The 18594-nt window shown below is 52.6% G+C and overlaps 1 protein-coding gene across 1 annotated transcript; it reads right to left on the reverse strand.

The window, feature by feature from the left end:
* Positions 1-58: 58 nt before the first annotated feature.
* Positions 59-17194, reverse strand: VPS51 (VPS51 subunit of GARP complex). Its single transcript, XM_046017708.1, has 10 exons — positions 16900-17194; positions 16295-16424; positions 3830-3976; positions 3526-3745; positions 2702-3419; positions 2100-2315; positions 1719-1937; positions 1235-1356; positions 1055-1142; positions 59-447 (listed from the first exon to the last, which is right to left on the reverse strand). The coding sequence occupies exons 1-10, from the start codon at positions 17122-17124 to the stop codon at positions 187-189; spliced, it is 2346 nt and encodes a 781-aa protein (XP_045873664.1). The 5' UTR covers positions 17125-17194; the 3' UTR covers positions 59-186.
* Positions 17195-18594: the final 1400 nt, after the last annotated feature.

The raw sequence follows: 18594 nt of genomic DNA on the forward strand, positions 1-18594 counted from the left end.
CTCGAGTCACCTCACAACTCCACCCCCAGCCGGCCCCGCCCCCGCAAGCCAGAGGGAGGAGGAGACAACACGTCTTTATTGGCCGGTCTGGAGGCCCGGAGGGGAGGGGGCCGCGGACACACCGGAGACAGGGGATGGGGGGAGGTTGGGGCGACAGCGCGAGCCCCCGCACGGCAGCGGCCCCGCCTAGCCCCGCTCGCAGATGACCTCGACGACACTGGGTTCCATAGGCACTGGGTCCGGGCAGCGCAGGGCGGCCGAGGCCACCACTTCATCCAACAACAGGTGCACAAGCTCCTCATCGGCCACGAAACGCCACAGGTAGAGCTGCAGGAAGTGACAGTCCACCTGCACCTGCTGCAGGCCGAAGCGCCCGAAGGTGCGCAGCCGCACGCATTCCAGCAGCGTCTTCAGGCTGATCTTGATGATGCCGGTTAGCACGGATACCTGCGGGCAAGGATACAGGAATGCAGCCCCGGGACAGCTGGCGTTGGGAAGGGGCGTTGGGTCCCTGAAGGCACCCGCGTTCTGGGCAGGGGCCAGAGAGACAGCAAGAGGCCAGGGTGTTAAAGTCCCAGGACCCCCGTAAGAGGGAGGGACAGATACCATGTTGGCACCATCTTCTGGAGAACAGACAGGGATGGCCAATGATCAGAAGCAGAGGTGGGAGTCAGCACTAACATGGCAAGCCGAGAGGCTTGCTGAGTTAGAGACAAAAGAACACCAGGTGCCAGAATGTGGGCTGGTTTGGGGCAGAGACGAAGGTGTGGACAGGAATTCCTGGGGAGGACCGGGACTACTTTAACGACAAGGACAAGAGTCAAAGAGGCATTCTCATGCACATCCAGACCCAGGCTGGGAGCACACCAACGTCAGGGCAGAGGGCCAAGGAGTATGGTAACAGTGGGGCTCTGGAAGACCGTGCGTTCCTAGAAGCAGCCCAGAGATGGAGCCTGGGTAGGGACAGAGTCCGAGGTTCCCTGACTCAGTATGGGGCTGCTTCAGCCCAACTTCCCAAGGGCCCCTGGAAGGTGAGGTCACTGCGGGCTCAGACCTTGTTAAACTCCACAGGGCTGAACACGTCAATACGCTCAGAAAACAGCTTCTGGATGTTGCTCAAGAGATTAGTGTCCATTGGGGCGCTGGATGGTGGGGGAGACAAGCAATCAGAGCCCACCCTGCACCCCCATCCTCCTCTGTCCATTCCCCCTGGGGTTACCCTGGTCAGCCAGACCTGGGCGTGTAGCTAGGTGCATAGCGGCCCTGCTGCCGAGAGCTGCTGTACACAGAGAAGGTCCTTTTGCTGGAGTCGCTGCTCTGGGCCTTGCGGACACCCTCTTCATACAGAAGCCCCACCTGGTGGTGAAAGGAGGCATTGCAAGGAGGCCGGAGCAAAGGGAGCCTCCAGGACACCCTAAATGACAAACTCATTCGTTAGGAGAATCACAGGGTAGTGGGGACCTGGTATCTAGTTGGTACCTGGTCATTGTTTAGAGAACCAGGGGAGTGGGGCAAAGGCGGGACATAAGACTTGGTACTGAGGCCCCATCTTCCGTGCTAGCCCTGCCAGCCCTGATTCCCTGGATGAAAGGGGGGCAAAGTCGTTCCAGGAGGAACGAGGCCACAGACGCAGGCACTGATGTCTTGATCTTCCGATGGCTGCTACCCCACACCCACAGCCTGCATCAGGAGCCCCCGGCCAGCCTGGGGGGAAGCACCTGCACGTCAATCGCCGTGGTGTCCTCCACCACCCGCTTCATGACGGCACGCACGTTCCGGGGCTCCAGGGTGCTGAGCCAGTCCCGGGTCTCCACACTCTTGCGCAGCATCTGCGAGATGACAAGGCCCTGCACCTTCACATAGTGGGTCAGTAGCCTCCGTGCTGTCTCCCTCGCCTCCGCGCACAGCGTGCTCACGGGCGTCACCGGAGATTGGTCCTGAGCCAGGGGCGCAGAGGACAGAGAGACAGTGAGTGCTGGGGGCAGCTCAGGGGCACCTGCCAGGCAGGAGCAGGGCACAGGCTGGGCCTGAGTCTGACCACGACAGCCCTGTCCGTGGGAGACCACCATCCCTGACCCTGCTGCGAGCCGGTGGTTCACCTGCACGAGAAACTGTTCGTCAGTGAGGGTGAGGATGTAGGAGATGGTGGCTGTCTCATAGTCCAGGCAGAGGCGGGAGAGCAGCAGGAGCAGAGCTGGCGGTGTGGCACCCCCCTTCTCCCCGGGGCTGTCACAGAAGCTCTGCGCTGTCTGGCACATGGAGCGGATGAAGCCCACGATGAGGCCCTCGCGAACACCCTGGCTGCAGAACTCGCCCTGTGAGAAGGAGGGCCCCGGATACATAGCAGGTCCCCTCTCCCAGGCAGGGGCTGCTAATGACCCTCGTCTGGGACCCTAAATGCCCTAGCCCCTCTCCAAGGGGCAGCTTCCTCCTGCATTCCAGGACCCAAGAGCAGTGCCCCTGCTTGGCGGGGGGCGGGGGGTTGCAGAGGGACGAAGCCAGTGCTGGGGACCCTGCCTGCAGATGCCCTCCCAGCCTCCCCCTCCCCTCCAGGCTGTGCCAGCCTTCCTCCTGCCAACCAAAACCACATCCAGAGCTCCTGGGCAAGGACTGGTGCCCTGCAAACTGCCAAACTCTAGAATGAATAAAAGAATGCCCAGAATGGGGGTTGGGGGGGGATATGCCCAAAGGCAGGCCGTACCCGGAAGTAGGGCTTGTTGGAGAAAGACACCTCCTTGGCCGTGAAGAGGTGCACAGCTGCCAGGGAGGCCTTGATGTGGCTCAGGATGGAGCTGGCCACGTTGGCCAGCAACTCGGCCAGGCCGGGGCCTTCCTTTCCAGCCAGGCGAGGTGCAGCCAAAGCCTGCCGCACGTCGGTCAGGCAACCCAGGAAGGCAGCGCGCAGGCCCTGCAGGTGGTGGCCCAGGCGCTCCCGGGCCACCCGCTCCACAATCTCCGTGGCGGCCTCCGCCAGCCCTGCAGCGGCCAGCAAGGCCCCAGGCGCGCGGAGGCGCCGATGGAAGCGGTCCAGCGCCCGCACCAGCAGCGAGTTGTCGCCGCTGCCCTGCTCCTGGGCCAGCCGCCGCTCCACGAGCGCAAAGTAGCGGCCACCCAGCTCCCGGGCGAAGGCCGCCAGCTTCTCGGCACCCGCCGGGCCCTGGGCCGCAAACAGCTCCTGGTAGGCCGAGGCCACCTGGCAGAGGCCACCCACGAAGCCACTTCCTCCGAGATCGGTGAACTCTAAGACGTCGGGAGCGGGAGGGGAGGGCCCCAGCTCTGCCTCCAGGCTCCGCAGCTCGGCCTCCAGCCGCCCGCGGGCGTGCGCCAGGAACTCGTCACACAGCTCCTCCGCCGGCTCGCCCAGGGCCAGCAGCAGCTCCACGCACTCTGCCTGCTCCGGGGCGCCCGAGCCGCCCTCCCTGCGAGGTGGGAGGGGGCGGTGAAGGACAGGCCGACACAAGTCGGGGTGGGCTGGGCGGTGGGGGAGACGCCGGGCGGGGTGGGTCAGCGCCCCCGGGGCCGCACCTGAAGCGCTGCCGCAGCTGCTGAGCCAGGCGAGCCGTGATGACCTGGCAGTCGTCCTGGATGGCGCGGAACGAGGGCAGGTGCTGGTACTGCTGCAGCACGGCCCGCGCGCGGCCCTGGGAGCGCACCGCCTGCCCGTAGGCGCCCAGCTCCACGCACCTGGTGAGGCGCGAGGGCAGCTCGAAGAGGAACTGCAGCTTCCGCAGCAGCGCGTGCACGCCTGGGGGACGGGACAGGTGGTGTGAGCCCCAGCGCCCCGGGCGGTCCGCAGCAGCTCCGGCTCCCGCGCCGCCGCCCGGCCCACCTGCTAGCTTGGTGATGCGCTCGTGGCGGTCCTGCAGGGTGGCGCTGATGCGCGCGCTGAAGTCCGTGATCACCGCCATGTTGGTGGCCAGCCGGTCCATCTCGTCCTCCATCTTCCGGAAGTCGTTCTTCATCTTCCGGATGGTGTCTGCGCGGGCAAGGGAGCGGGAGAGGGCAAGGGGGATGACTTGGCACAGGGGCAGCACTCAGCTTGAGGCAGGGTCCAAATGCTCCCCCAACACACACTCATGCGCGTGCGCACGCTCACGCCTCCTTCCCAGGTGCTCCTGAGCCAGCTCAAGGATCACATTGATGATTCAGTGCAAAAGGGTCTGCCATGGTGCTTGGTCACAGTAAATGGAAGGGAGCACCCATGGTGTGCCCTGGTGCAGTGAGGAGAGGCTTACGGACCCACAGTTCCTGCTCAAGATGCCAAAGGAGAGCACAGAGCACTTGGCAGGAACCTGTCTGCTCCTGCTGAGGGGCGTCCTCTGTGTCCAACCCACTGCCTGGCACAGAGGAGACACCTTCATGACCCTCCCAGAATGCCCAAGCCCTCTCACTTCACCTTCTGGAACACAGCCAACCCTCTCTGAAAGGTCCTTTCCCTTTTGTCTTAAGGGAAACCTGCCTAAGGAGACAGTTCTTCTCACACCCAGTGCCTCAGAGCCTGGCCCCTTGACACCTCTAGATAGTTTCTACTCTTCCTCCCTTTAAGACCCCAGCTTCTTGGAAGACCATGCCATCAAACTACACCCCTCTTGCTGCCATCCCTATTGTCCTCGGTGCCACACCTCTAAGTTGCTGATCACTGTCACCTCCTTGTGGACAAGAACATCCATCCATATGGGGATGCCTGGGTGGCTCAGTCGGTTAAGTGTCTGCCTTCTGCTCAGGTCATGGTCCCAGGGTCCTGAGATCAAGCCCCGAATCAGGCTCCCTGCTCAGCAGGGAGTCTGTTTCTCCCTCTGCCCCTCCCCCCAATCCTTTCTCTCTCGCATCCTCTGCTCTCTCTAATAAATAAATAAACCTTAAAAAAAAAACAAAAATAAAAATCCATAAAGAAAGAAATGTATTATTGGGATAAGGGTACCATTCCAAGTCAGTGGGCAAAAGATGAAATATTCAACAAATAGTGTTGGGGGACAAATGGAGAGCCATTTAAAACAAAAGTATAGTTGGATTCAGACCTCCCACCTAACATATACACAATCACACACAGAGCAGACGAATCCAAGTTTAAGTGTGATTTAAAAATGTAATCACAAAAGTATGTGAAGAAAATCAGGAATAATTTTAAATAATATTAGGGATAGAAAGGTCACTCTACAACACATCAAACTCAAAAGTCATCAAAGAGGAGATTAATAAAATTGTTTGATCTGCAAAAACCCCCAAGAGCTAAATCAAAAGACGAACTTTTTTTTTTTTTAATATTTTATTTATTTGACAGAGAGAAATCACAACTAGGCAGAGAGGCAGGCAGAGAGAGAGGAAAGGAAGCAGGCTCCCTGCGGAGCAGAGAACCCGATGTGGGGCTCGATCCCAGGACCCTGAGATCATGACCTGAGCCGAAGGCAGAGGCTTTAACCCACTGAGCCACCCAGGCGCCCCAAAAGACGAACTTTTTAAAAAAGATTTTATCTATTTATTTGAGAGACAGGGAGAGGGAGAAGCAGACTCCCTGCCGAGCAGGGAGCCAGATTCGGGGCTCGCTCCCAGGACTCTGGGATCATGACCTGAGCCAAAAGCAGACGCTTAATGACTGAGCCACCCAGGTGCCCCAAAGATGAAATTTTTTAAAAAGGGGCACCTGGGTGGTTCAGTCAGTGAGTGTCTGCCTTCAGCTCATGTCATGATCCGCTCTCTCATGCTCTCTCGCTGTCAATAAATAAAATCTTTTTAAAAATAACAAATAAAATTTAAAAAGAGCTGCAGGTCATTTCATAGAGGGCTACTTTTCCTTAGTATATAAAGAATTCTTCTAAATCAATATGAAAATGAACAGCCCTATAGAAAAATAGGAAAAAGACATGAACAGGCAATTCAGAGACAAGGATATCAAACAGTTCTTAAAGAGGCAAAAGATGTTCCACTTCCCTCACAGAAGAACGGCAACTACCGAGATTTTCACTTTTCACCTATGGGATTGTCAAAGATGAAAATGTTGGTAACGGTATCGACCAGGGTATTTACGAAGAGCTATTCTCTTAGCTGCCGGTGGTTGTGCAAACTGATGAATGTTTATGGAAAGGAACCGGGCACCATCTACCTGCAGTTATCCATGAGCCTTCCCACCCACACCTGGTTTGTGTGTGGCTCCTGGACCATGGGATTATTCTCTGAGCAGGCCGGGGGCAGCAAGCCAACTTGGGGAGACAGCGAGAGAAGCAAGGGAAGGAAAGAAACATCAATGACAATGACTAGGAAAATCAAAGGGAACAGACACAGAAGTTGCAGGGAAAAAAAGAGAGAAGATAAAAAAAGAACCCACCAAAAAAAAAAAAGAACCCACAGAGCTAAAATCTATGGAGCAACTGAGAGGTTCTAAAAATTTACACAAGGAAGCCATGAATCAGCACAACGAGCTTTTCATGTTAGCAACACGGTCTATGGCACAAGACCCGCTCATGCTTATTCTTAGAGATGATTCTCTAGAGAGGAAAGTTGCTAAAAAGTAAACTCACATAAATGAAATGACTATACTACTCATTGGGGCCCCACTCTGGAGGTGTTTGTCTTTTGTTAGAAAAGGATGATTGCATTGCCAAGCCATTGACAGTGAATTAACGAACACAGCACACACAGTGCTGTGCAATTAAAAACTGAAGAAAAGGGGGCGCCTGGGTGGCTCAGTGGGTTAAGCCTCTGCTTTCATCTCAGGTCATGATCTCAAGGTCCTGAGATCGAGCCCCGCATCGGGCTCTCTGTTCAGCGGGGAGCCTGCTTCCTCCTCTCTCTGCCTGCCTCTCTGCCTACTTGTGATTTCTGTCAAATAAATAAATAAATAATCTTTTAAAAATCTTAACAAGGGGCGCCTGGGTGGCTCAGTGGGTTAAGCCGCTGCCTTCGGCTCAGGTCATGGTCCCAGGGTCCTGGGATCGAGCCCCACATCGGGCTCTCTGCTCAGCGGGGAGCCTGCTTCCTCCTCTCTCTCTCTGACTGCCTCTCTACTTACTTGTGATCTCTGTCTGTCAAATAAATAAATAAAATATTTTTTTAAAAAATCTTAACAAAAAAACAACCTGAATAAAAGGAGAGCAAAGGCAAAAGAGGGAAGCTGAGGCACCAGAAGGATCATGGGCTAATGGTCATGGAGAAGCCGGGAAGCCCAAGAGGCATTTCATCCTCCCCCAAATTCTGTTTTGCTTATAAACAATGTAACTTGTTGACATAATCTCCTTCCAGGTCTGTCAAATGATACCATCAAAAGAGCAGATTCCTTTTTGGAGTAGGTATTTGGGTCCTTGATGCTTAGGTTCAAGGAAATTTGAATCTGACTTCCAAAGGGGGTAAAAAAAATCCAAACACTAAGTTGTCACTGAAACAGAGTAAAAGAAAACCTACTGCTGGTGTCATTGTTGCTGAATGCACAGGCACAGAGCCATTGAAATGGAAATAGAAGTTGTTACCATGTGAAAAAACAAGGACACAAAAACCCACACCACTGAGTAATAAAGACAACACTGCATGTCCTTGAACTATTTGCAGCCTGTTAAGAAAAGCAGCTTGCACTAGGGCAAATGTTTGGATCCTAGCTTGGGAGGGGAGTGGGTGGTGACTGGTAGGAGGCTGCAGGGGGCCTTGCCAGCCTGGGTGCTGACTGCGGATGGGTTCCATTCAGGAAACTCACGCAGCTGTCCTCCTGTGACCTGTGCACTTTTCTGTATGTCTGTGCATCTTCAATAACGTTTACTGTTAAAGGTTGCTTTGTCACTGCCTAGGGAAAGGAATGGGAAGAGCCTTTTCACGGTACAACCTTTGAGACCTTTTCGGTTTTGAAACAGATAAATGCAATATTACATAATCTAAATGTCGAGGCCAGAGGTTGGCAAAGTACAGCCTGGAGGGCAAACCTGACTTGATCCCTGTTTAGCATTTTGGTTTTTAACTGGGATATGATCGAAATACCATAAAATTCAGTGGTTTTGGGGGCACCCTGGGTGGCTCAGTCGGTTGGGCATCTGCCTTCCACGCAGGTCATGATCCCAGGGTCCTGGGACCGAGCTCCACGTCAGGCTCCTCGCTCAGCGGGGAACTTGCTGCTCCTTCTCCCTCTGCCCCTCTAACCCCCACTCACAAGTGCTCTCTCTCTCTGTCAAATAAAATCTTTCTTAAAAATTCAGTGCTTTTTAATATTTTTAGTATATTCACAAGATTGTGTAACTGTTCTAATAAGCACTAGGTCTTAGAGGAGACCGATGAAGCACAGACCTGGACCCCGAAACAAACAATACATTCTATGTTAATTAACTGAATATAAATTTAAAAAATGAAGACTAAGATAAAACTTCCCCCCCCAAAAAATCGTGTAACTGATATCATCATCTAGTTCCAGAACATTCGTTACCCCAAAGAGAAGCCCTGTAACCCTTGGCAGTCACTCCCCATTTCTCCCTTGCCTCAGTCCCTGCCAACCACTCATCTGTTTTCTATTTCTATGCATTCGCCTGTTCTGTACATTTAACACAAATGGAATTACACAAAACTCGGCCTCTTGCGCCTGGCTTCTTTCATTTAGCACTTCTGCAAGGTTCTCTACATTACAGCGTCAGTCAGTATGTCATGGTTTATTACGGCCGAGGCATGTTCTATTGTGTGGATCCACATCCGGCTCCCCATCCACCAACTGGTGGCCATCTGGATTGCTCCTTCGGGCTATTATGAATGATGCTGCTATGAGCATTCATGTACGTGCTTTTGCGTGAACGTGTTTTCAGTTCTCTTCAGCATGTTCCCACGAGCGGAATTTCTGGGGCATATGCTAACTCTGTGCTTAGCTCTTCGAGGAATGGCCAAAGTATTTCCAGGTGCACCATTCTGTCTTCCTGCCAGTAATTCAAGAGTTCCAAATCCTCCACGTCCTCACCAACGTCTGTTACACACCATTTTCTGGAAATCCCAGTGGTGTGCAGTGGTATCTCACTGTTTTCGTGTTTTTAAGATTTTATTTGGGGCACCTGGGTGGCTCAGTGGGTTAAGCCTCTGCCTTCGGCTCAGGTCATGATCTCAGGGTCCTGGGATCGAGCCCCACATCAGGCTCTCTGCTTGGCAGGGAACCTGCTTCCCCTCTCTCTCTCTGCCTACTTGTGATCTCTCTCTCTCTCTCTGTCACATAAATAAAAATCTTAAAAAAAAAAAAAAAGATTTTATTTATTTGTCAGAGAGAGAAGCAGGCTTCCCACTGAGCAGGGAGCCCAATGCAGGACTCAAGCCCAGGACCCTGGGATCATGACTGAGCCGAAGGCAGACATTCAGCCGACTGAGCCACCCAGGCGCCCCTCACTCTGGTTCTGATTTGCACTTTCCCAATAACAAATGATGCGAGCATCTTTACGTGTGCTCTTTGGTCATTTGTGTATGTTCTTTGGAGAAACGTCGATTCAACTCCTTCCTCCATTTGTATATAGGGCTATTTGTCTTTTTAGTGCTATGTTGTCTGAGTTCTTTATATATTCTGGACATGAGACCCTTAGTAGATGTATGACTTACAAATACCTTCTCCCATTCTGTGATTGTCCTTTACTTTCTCAATAGTGACCTTTGGGGGGCTCCTGGGGGGCTCAGTAGGTTAAAGCCTCTGCCTTCGGCTCAGGTCATGATCCCAGGGTCCTGAGATCAAGCCCCGCATTGGGTTCTCTGCTCAGCAGGGAGCCTGCTTCTCTGCCTACTTGTGATCGCTCTCTCTGTCAAATAAAAAAGTAAAAAACCTTTAAAAAAAAGTCACCTTTGAAACACAAAACTTTTTTTTTTTTTTTTAAGATTTTATTTATTGTTTTTGAGAGTGTGTGTCCAAGCAGGGGGAGGGACAGAAGGAGAGAAAGAATCTCAAGCAGACTTCATGCTAAGCAGAGAGCCTGACACGGGGCTCGATCTCATGACCATGAGATCATGACAGGAGCCAAAACCAAGAGCTGGATGCTCAATGGACTGAGCCACCCAGGCACCCCCACAAAACTTTAATTCTGATGAAGTCCAATTTGCCAATTTCCTTCCTTTGCTTACTTGTGCTTTTGGTGTCCGTAGGGAGGAAAGACACTCCTGTGTGTCTCCTCCACTCGGCGTACTCCAATACGACTTCACATCTGTCAGCAGACGTATGGGTTTTCCACGCATCAAGCAATTCTGCAACACCAACTGGGTGTCCTACGGTTTAACTTAATTGTGACATTATTTACCTGGAGTTAGTGTCAGATCTTACCGGTTCAGGGCTCAGTCACACAAGACTACATTACCCCGGGGCATGTAGGTGGCTCAGCCCGTTCAGCATCCGACACTTGATTTCAGCTCAGGTCAAGGTCCTGGGGTCATGGGATCAAGCCCTGCGTCTGGCCGGGCTGCAGAGCGTGCTTGACAGTCTCTCTCCCTCTTCCTCCACCCCTCCCTTCACTTGTGCACACACTCTAATAAACACATAAATATTGTTTAAAATAGCAGATTTCAATCTTTCTGTAGTAAATTCAATGCCTGGGCTTCTCCAGAGACAGTTTCTAATGATTTTTTTTTTCCTTCCTGTGTATTCCTTCATTTGCCAGTCTCAAAAAGTTTTGTTAAACAACAGACATTTTAATAATATAACATGGTCAATCTAGAAATCAGCTTCTCTCTCCTGCCCAGGGCTTGTTGTTGCTGCTGTTTAATGCTACCGTTTGTTATTTTTCTGAGTTCCTAAACCTCTACTAGTCTCTGAACCAATTCTGCACGGTCTGTGTCCTTCGTTGGGTATAGCCACTGAAACCCATACTTGGTCAGCTTAGTGGTCAGCTAGTTATTGGACAGGGATTTCTTTAAATACCTGGGTTGCCAGGGGCTGTGTGTGTATGTGTGTTGGGCATACCCTAGACACTCAACCAGGCAGTTTACAACTCTGCCTTAGCTCTCACTTACTGCTTGGGTGGAGCCTGAAGGTGAGCCAGAGGCGAGAACTAAGAGCATTCCAAGGGCTTTCTTAAAAGCAAGTGTACCACCTGATGTACGTGACCTTCAACTTTCAATATGGATGTCTCATTCTCAGCTTTTCCTTCTAAGCTTTTGAATTAGTCTACTGTTGGCCCCAAGTGTTATCCATCACTTCAGGCAGACAAAAAAAAACTGCGCAGAATTGGTTTTGACAATAACCCCCCACTTCTCCGTGAGAGGCTTTTAGTACCAGGTTAACTTCAAGGTCAGGTCAAATAGAGAGAAATCTGTGGCGTGGAATCTTTCAGGAAACCACCAGACAGCTTACACAGACAATTCCTTCAGCATGAGGCTCTGAAAGAGCTCCAGCCCTGTTCTGGTCCTTCCACATGAGAAATAATGCGCTGTTTTTTGAGGTTACTACTGAGCTGGAGGAAATCATGGGGGTAAGTTAAAACAGCACAGGAGGGGCGCCCAGGTAGCTCAGTTGGTTACGTCTCGGACTCGGTTTCAGCTCAGGTCATGATCTCAGCGTTCCAAGATCAAGCCCCAAGTGGGGCTCGGTGCCAAGTTGAGATTCTCTCTCTTTCCCCTCCTCCTCATGCTCTCTCTCTCTCAAATAAATAAGTAAATCTTCAACAGGGGGGGAACCCACCAGATTCACCACTTTTACGAAGATCTAGCTGTTTTTCTTGAACAAAGGCTCCTCAGATGGTTGCAAACCTTTGATTAATTTCTAGAGTTCCGGGAAAAAGTTGCTTCTGAGCATTTGGGCCAGGTTTTTTAGTTGCTTTTCTGGAAGGGAGATTTCCCCATGCGCTTGCTCCGTGACTTTTGCTGATTTCATCCTGGATGTCACAGTTGTTTGCGTGAATGCGCTTCACCAGAATCCAGCCTTGTCCATTCCCCCACCTGTAGCCCACAGCGGCTCTCAGGCTATGACGGCAGAAACAAGTACAGAAACCAGAGGGTCCACAAAGCCTAAAATGTGTACTTTTCTCAGAAAAAGCTTGCCACCCCTCATGTATATCCTGTGCCATCGGTCCTGCTCCCTTCCTCCGGTCGCTCTTGTTCTGGTCAGAGCATTCCCAGGACCTTTGCACGGCTTCTTTTCGCAGCCTGAGCAGCTCGGCCTCCAGACCCTCCCCCAGTCAGCTCTGCATCATTCACCTTCATCAACACCTCACAAAACCCCTTCTCTGCCCCGCTTTCTAAACCACTCCCAACCCCCCCCCCCCCATTACCTTGTTTCATTTCCAGAGCTCTTGCTGAGCCAGAGGATCTCTATTTATCATCTGTCTCTTTCTCTAGAACGTATCCTCTGTGATGGCTGAGAAACTGTCTTGTTTGCAGCTACATCCCTGTGCCTAGAACAGTGCCTGGCACACAAGCCATCAACTATTTGGCAAGTAAGTGAACAAACGAATGAGTCGGTCAGAGGGATGTAGCGTCATGCAGACACCACCTTCCCTCTATGGCTACTTCTGTCTCCACTGCAGGCTCGTCCTCCTCTCCAGGGCCATCAAACAGGCATTCCTCAAAGCTCTGTCCTGGGCTCTCTGCTCTTCTCAGGCTCTATCCAGTCCTCGGGCAATCCCACCCACACTTCCACTTGAAAATCTCCTCCTCTTCCCACTGGACTCGCAGGCTTATCAACGTCCAGCCCAGATCCCTCCTCTGAGCTCTGGGACGACATATCCGTCTGCCTTCTTGTCAGCTCCTTTTGTATCGCTCCAAACACCTCGAAACCTACCTCCCTTAGTCTCAGCATTATGAGAACCCACCCCCTCAATAAAGACTCCCCTTAGTCAGAAGGCCACTCCTTAACAGTACTCCAAGGAAAGAAAAGACGGGGTGGACTAGATCCACCAAGATTCCTTCGGACATGGGCGCCTGGGTGGCTCAGTGGGTTAAGTTTCTGCCTTCAGCTCAGGTCATGATCCCAGGGTCCTGGAATCGAGCCCTGCATCGGGCTCGCTGCTCAGCAGGGAGCCTGCTTCCCCCTCTCTCTCTCTGCCTGCCTCTCTGCCTACTTGTGATCTCTCTCTCTCTCCCTCTGTCAAATAAATAAATAAAAATCTTAAAAAAAACAACAACAAGGTTTCTTCTGACAGCAGATGCTGTTATTATCTGACATGCTTCACCCCACAGGATCTCCCGGGTTCATTTCACGCCTGGCTCCCCTTTAGAAGTAATAATCAAACCAAACCAAAGCAAAACTCTAGCTCATCATGACCCTCTTCCCACACCTGATTTTCTTGCGGTTTCTTGAGCACCACACCCACCATCCGACTGTCAAGCTGAAACCTCATGCCCAAAGCTCCTCAACACTATGGCCCGTTGATACTGCCGCAAATATTTCTCGGTTTGCCCATCACCGTCCATCTCCACCGCTACTAACCTGATGTAAGCTCCCCAGATCTCTGGCTTGGACAAGCGAAAAGGCCTCCCTACATTTTAGACCTCTCCAACCCACTCCTCCCACAGCAGCTGGAGGGATCTTTTCAGAACAGGAATCTGCCATATCACTCTCGTGTCTGAACTCCTTGCTTAGCTTAGCGCTGAGTATGGATAAAGGCGCGCTTCCTTACTGTGTACTTACACTCTGCCACAGCTGCCCACCTGACTGCCTCTGCCCACACGAGCTCTCCCTGCTACAGCAGAGGAGCTCCTGACCCTTCGTGAAGGCCAACCCCTTGCCGGTGCACTGCTCTATCTCCTCCCCCTTTCCCGAAGACTCTGCCCCTGCGGTCTTCCCTCTCTCTGGGCACCATCCACCAGCACTCCATACGCTAATGTTTCAGCCAAGCTTATTAATTCTATTTCCTGGAATGCCTCCTTCCTGCGGCTGCTCAGACACCCAGGCCCCTGACTGTCCTCAAACCTCCGCAAATGATGCTTCCTTTGTGAGATCCTCCTTCTCTTCGATAGTTCCGAACGTCAGGATGCCCCAGGGCTCTGTCCTTAGAGCTCTTCTCTTCTCTCTGTATACTTCCTCCCTCGGAGAGCCCCTCCTACTCCCCCGTACCTCGAGTTCCAGCCTTGTCTGAACTCCAGACCCTTCAGGTAAGCAATTCAAAACCAATTTCAGATGCTTCCACTTTCCCCTGCTGTCATCCTGGTCCATGCCACCAGCATCTCGCCTGGACTTGCTGCAACAGCCACCTAATGGGGGGCTCGGCCACCCTTGCCTCCCTATGGTCCCTTCCCCACAGAGTGGACAGAGGGGTCCTTTTGAAATAAAAGTTAGGTTACCGCATTCTTCTCATTTCATCTCATTCCGAGTAAAGAGCGGGATCCTCATAAACACGTTTATGTCCCTACAAAATCTGGTCCTCTACAAAACCCTCTACCCTCTCTCCCACCACTCTCCTCCTCCCTCGCTCCCTCTTAACTTCCTGCCATACTCTGAATACACCTGACATGCCCTTTCTTCAGACCCTCTGCCCCTGATGCTTCCTCCCCCACCAGGGCTGGTTCGCTCTCCTCAAAGTCCTGCTCAAATGTCACGACCTCCCACAGGTCTTATACTTACTCTAGCTAAAGGCAGACCCACACATACATCTTTTCTCTCTATTTTCTTCTTCTAGCACTTACTACCGCCTTTGTGCATTCATTGACTGTCTCCCCAACTAGGATATGGGCTGCAGGGAGGGGCTCGACCTAGCTGGTTCATTACTATATCCTCAATATGCAGAACAGCTCTTGGCCCCCCTCCCCCCCAAAAAAAGAGGCATTCAATGAATACTTCTTGAATGGATGTAAGACTTTAAAGTATTTATAGATTTAGAACCTGATTCCAACACTCACTTTATAATTTTCTCCCTTTCTTAGGAAAAAGATAAAATAACAAGCCATCCTCATTAAGCAAGAGCTCAATGTCAAAACTATACAAATTCTAACACAGGGAAAATGCAATGCTTGCAAAATTCTGGTGGGAAATTCCGTAGCTCAGAAATTATGATGATTTCTTTTCTTAAAAACGATTGGGGCGCCTGGGTGGCTCAGTGGGTTAAGGCCTCTGCCTTCAGCTCAGGTCATGATCCCAGGGTTCTGGGATCGAGCCCCGCATCGGGCTCTCTGCTCTGCGGACAGCCTGCTTCCTCCTCTCTCTCTCTCTGCCTGCCTCTCTGCCTACTTGTGATCTAGAGCATGGTGGGGGAGGGGCAGAGGGAGAGGAAGAATGGGAGAGAGAAGCAGACTCCCCACTGAGTCTTGGAGCCCCAACACGAGGCTCAATCTCCATCTTGCCACTCTGAGATCACAGCCTGAACCAAAATCAAGAGTCGGATTGTTAGCCAGCTGAGATGCCCAGGCACCCCCAGAAATTCTTGTAGGTGGATGCTGCTATTAGCAAATAAAGAGATGCCTACTCATTGAACCTGCTTCACATCAGACAAAAGAACAATGAGCACCACACCCAGGACTGTGACACCAGCAGGGTAAGCGATGTCAGAACGAAACTCACAAAGGTTCACCCAACATTCTCAGGGACCACAGACAGACCCTGAAGACCTGCCTCTAGGACTAGGTACACACGGGTCCAAAATTATCATGCAAGTCTGAGTAGTGCATTTCACCAACATAAGAAGAGTAGTTACTGTGACTGATAGCTGAACATTGTCTAGCACTGTCCTAGACTGAGAATAAATGGGGCAGGAAGGGAAAAAAAAAAAAAAAAAAAAAACACCTTTACATAATCTTTGTGTCCCTTAATGTCCTAAGTTTTCTGTTTCTTTGCTTGATTTAAAAGGGGGAAAAGGGGGCGCCTGGGTGGCTCAGTGGGTTAAGCCTCTGTCTTTGGCTCAGGTCATGATCTCAGGGTCCTGGGATCGAGCCCTGCATTGGGCTCTCTGCTCAGCAGGGAGCCTGCTCCCCACCCCCTGCCTGCCTCTCTGCTCTGCTTGGGATCTCTCTCTCTGTGTCAAATAAATAAATAAAATCTTTAAAAATAAATAAAAGGGGTAAAAGGATAGAGGAAGGGAGAGAAAGAGAGACAAGCCCAGCCACAAGACAGACCTGGACAAGAGAAGAAAGCTACCACTAATAAGAGAAACAAACTCATCCTGAAACACCCTTAGTGTCTGGGATTCCAAGTGGTTCAAACCCATGTCAGTCTAAAATTTCATTTTGTTTTTTCTCCTCTTTGATCCTTAGAGCAACACTCTGAGAGCAGCTATTACCTCTCTAGTCATTTGACCACAAAAGCTCTGAGAGAGAGAGGTGAGAGGGGATTAATGTCAGGGAAAGACTAGAGTCTGGGTCTCCTCCCCCTGAATCCCCTGCTGGTTTCCCCAACACAGGACAACGGGTAAGCAGCGGGACTGTGTGTCCCAGCAGGAATCACCTGTGGCGGAGATGAACTTGTTGTAGTTCTCATAGACCAGGGTCTGCATGTCGCTGTCCAGAGCCCGGATCTGCCGCACCATGTCTGTCTCACTGTCCATCAGCTGGGCCAGGGGACACTCTCTACGCAGCTGGAGGAAATCGGGGTGTTAGTGCTCAGGTCCGGGGACCCCCATGGCCCTCGGCTAACCCCTACCCGGTCGGCTTTCGGTGCAAGAAAACCCTCATCCGACCCCTGTCGGGAATCCTAGACAGGGGGCCTATCAGTGGCATAGGTCAGGAGTTACTGGATTCGACCCGGTTTGGGGTTTGTCAGCCTTTGAAATGCTCAGCCCCAGCCAGGGCCCAGTCCGAAGCCCGTCTGCGCCCGGGCCACGCCCCCTGCCACGGGCCTACCAGAACATCAGCCTCCGACTCCGCACCTCCTCAGGCCAGGGCAAGTCTGCCATGCCCCCCCTTAGACTCCAGCTCTGCCCCCGCTTCCTCCCCGAGGGTCATCTTGTTTTTAGGAGCCCCTGCTTCCCTCATCCCCGCAACAAAGTCGAAGTCGTGACCTGGGGGTGCAATGTATCAGGGGCTTGGTTCCCCCAACACGCAAAAACACACCTTGTCCAGGTACACTTCCGGGTCGAAGTGCGCCCCGTTGAGATCCGTCGGGTCGAGGGGGTCCGACCCTGGGGGGCGCCCCGCCGTCTCCCCCTCCGAGAGGCCGTAGTAAATCTTCAGCATCCCGTGCGCCTTCCGCCGACGCTCCGGGGCCTCTGCCTCGGGCCCCTCCGGAGAGTCCCCAGGGCCAGACCCCGTGCCAGGCCCAGCGGCTACCGCCGCCATCGCTCCAACTGCAGCCCACGGCCGTGAGGCTGGGAAAAGGACCGGGAGGAAGCACTTCCGGGAGCCATAAAGTTCTTGTTGCAACGAGGCAGTCCTTCAGCTGAAACGTCCCCCTGCAGCCCTGGGTCCTTCGAGACTAGCGTTCCCCCGTCTCTTTCCTCCCCGAGCGAAGAGGTTCCGGGAGAGCCCTGGGTTCCCTCCAGCCTCTCGAGGGGCAGGATTGACTGGAACTTGTGCGGTGCTTCCCTCCCAGAAGGAAAGCGAGTCGTGGCTCCCAGTCCCGCAGCCCCGCACGCAGAGGCCCCCGGAATATGTCCCTGGATGCCGCGGACGCAGCGCCGACCGTGGAGCCGGAGATCGCGTGCTTGACATCCTGGCATTGGCTCGTTCCCTGGGGGGGCGGCTCAGTTTCCCCCCATTCCTAATCTGGGGGTGTGGGGGGGTGGGCAACTTCACAGGAGTCTGCGAGAAGGCCGAGAGTGTTAGATGCCTGTACAGGGCGTGCGGTGCCTCTAGCTGCTAATGCTGCTGCTTTTTTTCTTTTTCTTTTCTTTTCTTTTCCTTTTTTTTTTTTTTTTTTTTTTTTTTTGAAGTCCCCAAGCTCAACGTACTGAAAGACCTTTGTTAACTAACAACTTATCGCTCTTTTGCCTTCCTGTAACCGCTTGGCTTTTAGGGCGTGACGCTTGCCCCCTGTTTGCACAAGATACCGTCCGCTAATAGCCAAAGCATAGTCACGCAGGCAGGGGGCCACATAGTCTCGTAGGCAGGATATATCTCTGCTGGGTAATAAGAACCAACTTCCCTTCCTACTTCCCCTTCCCGCATTCTCATTCGCGCGCGCGGGTCCTCCAAGGCCAATCCGCTAACACCAATATGCCTTTTTCAAAAGTTGGAACTGTCAGCCAATCAGCTCCGCCCCACCCAACACTTGTTTGTACCTGTCTATAAAAATCCTGCACCACCCCAGCCTGGTGTGCTCAGCTAGCAGGAGCTGCTGATCACCCGCAGGCGCCCGCGTTGCAATAAAGATCCTCTTGCTGTTTGCATCCTGTGGCAGTGTTGAATTCTTGGGCACGGGATCCGCGGGTCTTTCATTTGGAGGTTCCACCGAGACCATCGGACTCCTGCCCAAGGATCCAACCGACTCCCACCGGGAGGTAAGCTGGCCAGCATTTAAGCCTTAATAACTGGGTTCTCGTCTCTTGTCTCATGTTCTCGTTTCCCGTCTGTTCTGCCTATACGCCTGTATAGGACTGTACTACTACGCGTAGTAGAGCTGTATTCTGGGCAGCTTGAGAAGGAGTTGACGAACTCGGACTTCTCCCCTGCCACCCTGGGGGACGCCCCAGGGATCAGAGGGGCCCGTTTTTTCGGGGCCCCACACGTGTCCGAGGGATACGTCCGTCTGTGGGCCACAGAGGAAACTCATATTTCCTTACAGCCATCTGAATCTGTACTTTCGGTTTT

Source organism: Meles meles, chromosome 8 (genome assembly GCF_922984935.1).
Source record: "Meles meles chromosome 8, mMelMel3.1 paternal haplotype, whole genome shotgun sequence".
Lineage (NCBI taxonomy): Eukaryota > Metazoa > Chordata > Mammalia > Carnivora > Mustelidae > Meles > Meles meles.